Here is a 9,623-nt window from a genome sequence, read left to right on the forward strand (position 1 = left end):
ATTCATACATTTTGTGAAAGTGTGATAGGTGGTGCAGTTGTGTGTCTGATGGCAGTGTATTCCAGACATGGGAAGCTCTCACAGAGAAAGCGGATTTAATAAAAGTGCTTTTCCTTAAGGGAACTATTGTCACGGCTTTCTTCCTGGGAAGGAGAGGCGGACCAAAACGCAGCATGGTTATAGTTCATGGTTCTTTAATAAGAGACACTAAACATGAACACAACTACAAAACAAGAAACGTGAAAACCGAAAACAGTCCCGTGTGGCACAAACACTGACACAGGAAACATTCACCCACAAAATACCCAAAGAATATGGCTGCCTAAATATGGCTCCCAATCAGAGACAACGATAAACACCTGCCTCTGATTGAGAACCAATCCAGGCAACCATAGACTTACCTAGACACCTAAAAGAACACAACCCCATAAATCTACAAAAACCCCTAGACAAGACAAAACACATAAATCACCCATGTCACACCCTGGCCTAACCAAAATAATAAAGAAAACAAAGATAACTAAGGCCAGGGCGTGACAACTATACAGTCACCTCTCATGGCAGACCTTGTGGATCTGTTGCCATATGTTTGGGTTTTCTGTTTAATTGACAAAAATACTGAGTGGAGGGGGAGCCAGACCATTTAGGATCTTGAAAACAAGACATGCGTCGGTGTATTGCACAAGATTTTCCCGACTCAGGAGCTCATGCTTTCTGAGGATGTAACAGTGATGATGGCTATTAGGCTTCCTATCAAGCACTTTGAGAGCCTGTTTGTAGACAGACTGAATAGGTTTTAATGTTGTACAGCAAGCTTGGGCCCAACTAGTCAAGCAGTATGTTAAGTGGGGGAGTATCATAGATTTGAAATACAGTTTTGCTACCTCTGTAGTCAAAGAATTTCGTATAAATCGGAAATTAGCTAGGTTGAATTTGGTTATCTGAATAAGCTTTTTCACATGCTTTTTAAAAGAGAGATTGGAATCAAGTGTGGTACTTAAGGTACTTAAAATCAGATACCACCTGGAGCTTCTCCCCTGACACATAGACATCTGGTTCAGTAGCATCTGTTGCCCTCTTAGTGAAGAACATGCAAACAGTTTTTTTCACATTGAGATGCAAACACGAGTCACTGAGCCACTTTGTAACCTGGACCATTACAGTAGTGAGTTCTTGTGCAGCTTGTTGTTTGCTCTTTGCATGCACATATATCACTGTATCATCTGCATACATTTGAACTTCAGACCAAGTACAGACAGAAGGCAGATAATTCATGTACAGGCTGAACAGGAGGGGCCCCAGTATTGACCCTTGGGGCACGCCCACATCATAGCTAAGAGTGGGCGACAGCTCATTGCTCACTCTGACACACTGAATTCTGCCTTCAAGGTATGATTTCATCCATCTCAAGGCATCAGGGGAAAATTTGAACTTGGACAGTTTTGTGATGAGAATCTTATGGTTAACAGTATCAAAAGCCTTCCTTAGGTCCAGAAACACAGCCCCAACAATGCCTCCTTTGTCCATCTTGGACTGGAGGGCGACACTGGAGGCTCTGGACTGGAGGGCGTCGCTGGAGGGTCCAGACTGGAGGGCGACTCTGGAGGGAGGAGACGCAGAGACAGCCTGGTGCGTGGGGCTGCCACAGGGCCCATCAGGCTGGGGAGACCTACAGGAGGCCTGGTGGGTGGAGGAAGCACCGGATGGACCGGGCTGTGGGGGAGCACTGGCGCGCAGCCTTGGCACCACTCCTCCAGGCTGGATGACCACTTTAGCCCGGCCCTTCCAGAGTGCAGGCATAGGTTGAACCGGACTGTGGGGGAGCACTGGAGATCTGGTGCTTACCACTCTCACCTCTCCACTTGGCTCAATGCCCACTTTAGTCCGGCACGGGTGGAGCGCAGGCATAGGAGGAACTAAGCATTCCCAGCGCACCAGAGACACAGTGCGCAGAGCCGGCGCAGGATACACTGGGCCGAAACGGCGCATCGGAGACCAAGCGCACTGAGCTGCCACATTCCGCCCTGGCTGGATGCCCACTCTCGCATGGCACTTGCGGGGGGCTGGCATATAGTGCTCAGGGCTATGAGCGCGCCCTGGAGACACCGTGCGCTTTACCGCATAACACGCTGCTTCCGGTAAGCACGGGGATTTGGCTCAGGTCTATCGCCTGACTCCGCCAATCTCCCCGTGCCCCCCCCCCCCCCCCAAAAAAATTGGGGTCTGCCTCCCGTGCCTGCTGCACTGCCTTGCATCATATTGCCGCCTCTCAGCTTTAGCTGCCTCCAGCTCCTTTTTCGGGCGGTGATATTCCCCAGCTTGTCTCCAGGGTCCCTTTCCGTCCAATATCTCCTCCCATGTCCAGGAGTCCTGAACCATCTGCTTCTCCATACCACGCTGCTTGGTCTGTTGGTGATGGGTAGTTCTGTTAAGGGTGTCGTCGTCTGAAGAGGAGGAATAATCGGACCAAAGCGCAGCGTGGTAAGTGTTCATGCTTTTTATTTAAACTGAACACTATAACAAAATAACAAAGAGAATGAACTAAACCAAAACAGTCCTGTAAGGAGCAGAAAACACTAAACAGAAAATAACTACCCACAAAGCATAGGTGGGGAAAAGCTACCTAAGTATGGTTTCCAATCAGAGACAGCGATCGTCAGCTGTCCCTGATTGAGAACCATACCCAGCCAAAACAAAGAAATACAAAATATAGAAAAAAGGAACATAGAATGCCCACCCAAATCACACCCTGACCAAACCAAAATAGAGACAGAGAGATTTTTATAAGGTCAGGGCATTGACAGTTGGTAGTTATGGAAAATATGGTCAAATCCATAACATCTGATCAATAAACATAATAATAATAATTATGAAATAGATAATACAGATCCTAATCTAACATTTTCAGGTAGTGAGAGTGACCCGTCTGGACTCTTCTATAACATGCCATTTGCTTCCAAAATCAGATTTGCTAAAAAAAAAGTGCACTTTTTCCTTTATGATCAACAATTTATAGAAGGAATGAGGATGTTTATTGATAAATAAATATTTCTCTCTCTGTCAGAATGTGGCCAAGTCCTCTCTACTCTCCAGAGAACAGTCCCCCTCCCCTGGGATGGACTATACCGATGAGCAGGGTGTCACACCCTGTCAGGGTGTGATCTGAGTGGGCGTTCTATGTTACATGTCTAGTTTGTCTATTTCTATGTTTGGCCTGATATGGTTCTCAATCAGAGGCAGGTGTTAGTCATTGTCTCTGATTGGGAACCATATTTAGGTAGCCTGTTTGGTGTTGGGTTTTGTGGGTGATTGTTCCTGTCTCAGTGTTTGCACCAGATAGGGCTGTTTTGGTTTTTCACATTTCTTGTTTTGTTAGTTTATTCATGTATAGTGTCTATATTAAAGAACCATGAATAACCACCACGCTGCGTTTTGGTCTGCCTCTCCTTCACTTCAAGAAAACCGTTACACAGGGTGGGCCTGGAGGTCGGTGTCTGGGATAGGGTCGTCAGTTCACCAGAGCCAGAAAAGCTCCAGACCCTTCTTCACTTCATAGGCTCTCTGAGAAGAATGACTCTGGTCTCAGGGACCAGGAGCCTGGTTAAGAGGTTGTGGATACTCCTCCTCTGCTTCCACCTCCCAGGCTGGGTCCCAGAGCATCAGGACACCACAAGGGCAGCGACACAGAACCCCCTCCTAAGGCAGGCTTCCAGGGGCTCTCGCAGTCCACCCACCCCGTGAGAACCAAAGAACTGGAGGAAGAAGACTGGGGCAATGTGGGCCAGGAGAAGGAAGAGCAGGCCAGCTGACCAGGCAGGGTGTTACAGTCTGGACATATCATGTCATAGTGCAGGATGAACATGCTCTCTGAACAGATCAGGGACCGTAGTGAGTCAGAAACTATGAACCTCTATGACAGTCTAACATCCTCTCATTTAAAAAACCACATTAAAACATCTCTAAATATCTTTGTATTAATATTTGTTTTTTTGTCTAATGGGTATGTTAATATGAACAAATTTTGGATATTTAAGATATACAATGCCTTCAGAAAGTATTCACACCCCTTGACTTTTTTCACATTTTGTTGTTTTTGTTGCCTGAATTTAAAACGGATTATATTGAGATTTTGTGTCACTGTAATAACCAATATTGTCAAAGTGGAAATAGGTTGCATGTACTCACTCTGTGTGCAATAATAGTGTTTAACATGAATGACTACCTCATCTCTGTACCCCACACACACAATTATCTGTAAGGTCCCTCAGTTGAGCAGTGAATTTCAAACACAGACGCCTCGCAAAGAAGGGCACCTTTTGGTAGATGGGTAAAATTTTGAGAAAGCAGTCAATGAATATCAAATCCAATTTTATTTGTTACTTGCACTGAATACAACAGGTGTAGAACTTACCGTGAAATGCTTACTTACAAGCCCCGGTTGAAGTTATTAATTACACTTTGAATGGTATAGCAATACAACCAGTCATTACAAAGATCCAGGAGTTCTTCTTAACTCAGTTGCCGGAGAGGAAGGAAACCGCTCAGAAGCCAATGGTGACTTTAAAACAGTTACAGAGTTTAATGGTTGTGATAGGAGAAAACTGGGGATGGATCAACAACATTGTAGTTACTCCACAATACTAACCTAATTGACAAAGTGAAAAGAAGGAAGCCTGTGTGTGCTGCTTTCCAACAGACACTGGGAGACAAATTAATCTTTCATCAGGACAATAACCTTAAACACAACGCCAAACATACACTGGAGTTGCTTACCAAGATGACATTGAACGTTCCTGAGTGGCCTATATACAGTTATGACTTAAATCGTCTTGAAAATCTATGACATGACTTGCAAATGAATCTGTAGCAATAATCAACAACCAACTTGACAGAGCTTGAATAATTTCAAAAGACAAAATATTGTACAATCCAGGTTTGCAAAGCTCTTATATTCTTAACCTGAAAGAAAACTGTAATCACTGCCAAAGGCGATTCTATCATGTATTACTCAGGAGTGTGAATACTTATGGAAATTAGATGTTTCTGTAATACATTTTCAATACATTTAAAATAATTTCTAAAAACATGTTACTTATCGGGTATTGTGTGTGAGAAAAAATATCTATATAATCAATTTTAAATTCAGGCTGCAACACAACAAAATGTGGAATAAATCAAGGGGTGTGAATACTTCCCGAAGGCTGTTTTTCCTGTTTTGAAAAAAAAAAAACGCTTTATTAGACATCTGTTCATTTTGTTGAATTTTGGGGACACAAGCACAGGCTGCGACACTCAGATAGAGGGTTCCATCAGAGGTCTGAGTACCAGACGGTACACTACAACACACACACTTCTATTTTTATGTGTGTAAAAACATTGCAACAGTATCCCTGGAAGTGTCACACGCATGACGACAGTGATTATTTTTATGCCTCTCACTCACGTACGCACGCACGCACACACACACACACACACACTCACAGGTCTCTCCACAACATCTGATTGGTGAGTGGGAGTTGCTGGAAATAGATGAAGCATAAATAACCAGCTCCTGTTTAGAAGCCTCCATGTCAAACACGATACTTCTGATTGGATGGTCATCGGACGGTTATATTTGCTCTGCCCCTGGACACACCCCTATGACAAAGTATTTGAGGATTTACTAATGGAAATCAAGGCGGATAGGTCTGCTACAGTACGTAGGATAGTATCTGGCTCCTTCCCTGTCCTGCTATTGGTGGAGACGAAGTCGATAGACGAATCGACATACTGGAGGACAGACAAACATCCGAACAGAGAAACAGTGACGCATAAAGGCAGACGGACATACGGACAGACCGAACCACCCTGCACACCGATAGACTGACACATCTTCACAATTCACTGACCGACTGAAGACAGACAGGCCTCACTAGTGTCATGTCTCCTGCTGAGAGGCTGAGTGTGCTCCTCTTCCTAGCTGGGTTCTTCGGGGGCTTGGGGGCCCTGTCCCTGATGCTCTCCTTTGGGACAGACTACTGGCTGCTGGCCTTGGAGACCTGTGGTCCTGGGGGGGCATCAGAGACCTGGGAGGCTGGGGCCCTCAGACCTGGGGAGATGGAGGATCAGGACACTGTGACATTCTTCCACCAGGGATTCTTCTGGAGGTGCTCCTTCAGTGGGAGGAGAGAGGAGAACATGATGTGGCAATTCTGGATCAGTAAGTAGGAGAGTTCTTTTCACCTATTTATGAAATAGAAATACTGTAGCAGACAATACATTCATTGATGAATGACAAGAATGACCTGAACTGTAATATAATGAACAAAAAAAATACAACATAAATTTTTTTTCAAAGCCAATCAACCACACCAAAAGGTCTGTGTGCCTGCCTACCTCTTCCCATTTTATGCTTCTGAGCAAAGCACGGATTACCAGGCACCTGACACTGCAGTCTACAGGGCCTTCTGGAGCATCTTCCTTCTAGTGGGCATGGTCACTCTTATGATTGGTGTGTTTGTCATCATCTGTGCCTCTCCATTGGCCAGCCACAGGCTCTACAAAGTAGGCGGGGCACTCTTGCTCACTGGAGGTGAGTTATCGGTTGTGTTCCTCTGCTCAGACATTGCTGTCGCATGCCAAATCTTACAATGCCTGGAGAGGTATTTTTACATATCAGCTAACCACATCTTATGTTATAGAAATCTGGTGCCAGAAGGCATAGTCAATAATGTAGTGCGCAACCATTGTCTGATCAGAGCAGGGGAACACGATCATCATGAGTTACTAGCTATGGTTGGGTCCACTCAACTTTACATGAAGCTCAAAGTTAAATTTGGACCAGTGGCGATTTTACCATCTCTTTTACATGAATTACACTATAACAGTGACAAACGTTGCCCACACAGGGTGCCTACATAAAGCTGTCCCAACAGCAGAGTCCCAACAGAAGTCCCAAGACTTTACCACTGCTACACCTGGCTATCAGCTGAGCCTTGTCTGGCAGGGAAATAGTTCATTCAGCCGCATTTACTTTCTTTAAAAAAAACATAGCTGATATGGCTGACTTGTTTTAACAAATGCGGTTTCTACTGACAATTGAGATGTACAAATTATGGCATAACGGGATATGAGGCAATCCGTAATTTTGATTAAGACATGAATGCGCGTGCTAGGACGGACATAGTCAAATGCACAACAGAATTCAAAACATGGGACGTTTTTACAATATTCTCCCTGTACACCAAGTCAAAAATGATAGGATAAATCTAAGGGGCATATATTAAGACAATGAAAGCTCTTTTAAAACTCAATGATAACATTTCTCTAAAACATACTTATCCTTTTCAGCTTGGAAAAGAGACCCTTAAACCCAGACTTGAGACCATACAGCCACTCCACTGAATAGCAGGCTAGTGATCGCTTTGCAATGCTTGCACTTAGCCACTGATTCCTTCCAAACCACTCATTGTTGAATTTGCAATTTCCAACTTGTTGTGTAATGTCCAATGGCCGATGAGCACCGGTACATTGTATCTATCATTTCTCTTCATTATTTCTCTTCATATGACAACGATTTAAAAACATGTGTCAGTAGATTTCTGACTTGATTCATGATGATGACTGCTAGCTTGATAGCCAAGATCTTGAAAGTATGATGTTGACATGATCAGTCCAATCAAAGCTGCCATCGATATAACGTGATTTGAGGTCAATGGCCAATGACCTTGATCCTTCTTGGATGGGCACTTCTAATGTAACTCTATGGCAGCACCCAAGGGGCTTGAATTCTTTAGCTCTGCCCTTAGATTTGGCGGTGACGTAGTGTCCCCACGAGTGACAGAACACTGAGCCAATCACGACACAACTAGAGAACATTACCAACCCCTACGCTCCGTATTTTCCGCTGGCTGCCCCACCACCACAGAAAGCACTGAGCTAGGCTGAAACACCTGCATTTTAGAGCTGCCTTACTCAAGAAAGCAAAAAAATTGACCATGTTTTTATGCGGCTTTATTAACATTATTATATATATACTTTTTAATTGTTTGCAAACTGATATGTGACACGTATTAATGCAAAAAATAACACGTCAAACAGGCATCCCCACCTGCCCTGAATGACGGGTTGCCACTAATCAGGAGACACATTTATGTTCTATTAACTTTTATTGAATGTTTCCCTCTTCCTCCCCCTCTCCCTCTCCTCTCTCCAGGTCTATGTCTCCTGGTTGTAATAATGATGTATGTAGTCTGGACCCAGGTACTGGACACTCTGGAGGACTACGCTGCCCAGCAACAACACTCCTCTCAGTGTCCAACAGTCTACCACCTCAGCATCCAATACGGCCTCTCCTTCCTGTTTGCTCCCATCTCCGTCTTCTTCTCCCTGCTGGCAGCACTGCTCTTCCTCCTGATTGGACGAACAGTGCGGAGGTGCCATCACAAAGTGCCAATGTAGTGACTGAGGGGGGAAACAGCCAAAGAGGAAGTTGGGAATGAACAGTGACTCCAGTGCCATAAAGGCCCAGACCTCCATGTTCAGTCTATAACAAGAGCCAGTAGTGACTGACACCATGGTCAAGTCTTTGGCTCTCACAGAGTAATACAGATGGACCATATTAAATACATTTGGAATAATCAACTGTGATTAGCTTTGAATAAAAAGGCTACAGTCTCATTGGGAGTTGTGACTACATTTAATTCCACTGATTATTTGCAACCAGTTCTGGACTCTATCAGACAGTCCAGTCATGGAGGGTAATGAATTAGATTGTCATTATCTATTGGGATAATCATGACGGACGGGACAGCGGGTTCCTAATCAACTGCAACACATCTGAATGGAAATACAGCTGGGTTCCACTACCACCACTAGAGAGCAGTGCTGCTTTAACAGTAGTAAAGTAGGAGAAATACAACACTGTTTACAGTATTCCTAACCCAAATACTTCAAGCCATCTCAGAGAGCTTCTATAGTTTCGATGGGAACAGGCGTATCCCAGCCAACGTGAAGTTGCATCATTCATATGTCATTACAGCAGAGGGATTAAAAAGTTGAAAGAGGAAATGGTGAGATAATTTATTCAATTGCCTTTTTTTTTGGACCAAACAAAAGATAATATATGTTCTGTTTTTTTCCTTCTTCTGTACAGTACGGTTAACTCCATATTAAAGTAACTGATACAGAAAGCCCACCATCACACCTTAATAATTGGAAAAGGCAAACATTATGAGTTCTCTCTCAGTGGCGAGGGCCTGAGTCAGTAAGACAGCGATGAGATGAGGCTGCCTGGGGGAGGAAAGGAGGGGAGGAGAAGAGGTGAAGTGTCTCATCAGTGTGTTTTTCTTTTCTTTGAATGTCTTTCCTCCTCTTCCTAGTCTGAGCTGTGAACAAGGTGAGCGTAATTACACTAGGAGCTTGTCACATTCACTTCTGTGGCCTCACACCGCCTGAAACATCTCTGGCACTAGCACCCACCCCCTACCTACACCCCCCATCACCACCCGCCTGCGTTAAACCCACCCCCTACCTACACCGTTTTAAAAGGGAGAGATTTTAATGATAGCCTGATTCAGTCATCTCTTGCTTTCAATCTTGTATTTTTTAGAAAAAGAGATTCTGTTGGCAGATTCATTTCCAGT

At 44.3% G+C, this 9,623-nt stretch overlaps 1 protein-coding gene across 3 annotated transcripts; it reads left to right on the forward strand.

Moving 5' to 3' along the window:
• Positions 1 to 5,506: 5,506 nt before the first annotated feature.
• LOC110495692 (transmembrane protein 182) lies at positions 5,507 to 8,659 on the forward strand. Of its 3 annotated transcripts, none has more exons than XM_021571074.3 (3): positions 5,519 to 6,199; positions 6,338 to 6,571; positions 8,195 to 8,659. In XM_021571074.3, exons 1-3 carry the CDS (start codon positions 5,920 to 5,922, stop codon positions 8,437 to 8,439), a joined length of 759 nt encoding a protein of 252 aa, XP_021426749.3. In that variant the 5' UTR covers positions 5,519 to 5,919; the 3' UTR covers positions 8,440 to 8,659. The 3 variants fall into 3 exon arrangements, with proteins under 3 accessions (XP_090064066.1, XP_021426749.3, XP_090064065.1); XM_090207939.1 differs by having other exon boundaries at positions 5,639 to 6,199; positions 7,330 to 8,659; XM_090207940.1 differs by lacking the exon at positions 6,338 to 6,571 and having other exon boundaries at positions 5,507 to 6,199.
• Positions 8,660 to 9,623: the final 964 nt, after the last annotated feature.

Source organism: Oncorhynchus mykiss, chromosome 18 (assembly GCF_057628025.1).
Source record: "Oncorhynchus mykiss isolate SJ-2025 chromosome 18, ASM5762802v1, whole genome shotgun sequence".
Taxonomy (NCBI): Eukaryota; Metazoa; Chordata; class Actinopteri; order Salmoniformes; family Salmonidae; genus Oncorhynchus; species Oncorhynchus mykiss.

Coding starts and splice junctions, on each gene's coding strand:
- LOC110495692 (XM_021571074.3), top strand. CDS start 5,920: ATGTCTCCTGCTGAGAGGCTGAGTGTGCTCCTCTTCCTAGCTGGGTTC. Junction 6,200..6,337: donor GATGTGGCAATTCTGGATCA/GTAAGTAGGAGA, acceptor TTTTTTTCAAAG/CCAATCAACCACACCAAAAG. Junction 6,572..8,194: donor GGCACTCTTGCTCACTGGAG/GTGAGTTATCGG, acceptor TCCTCTCTCCAG/GTCTATGTCTCCTGGTTGTA.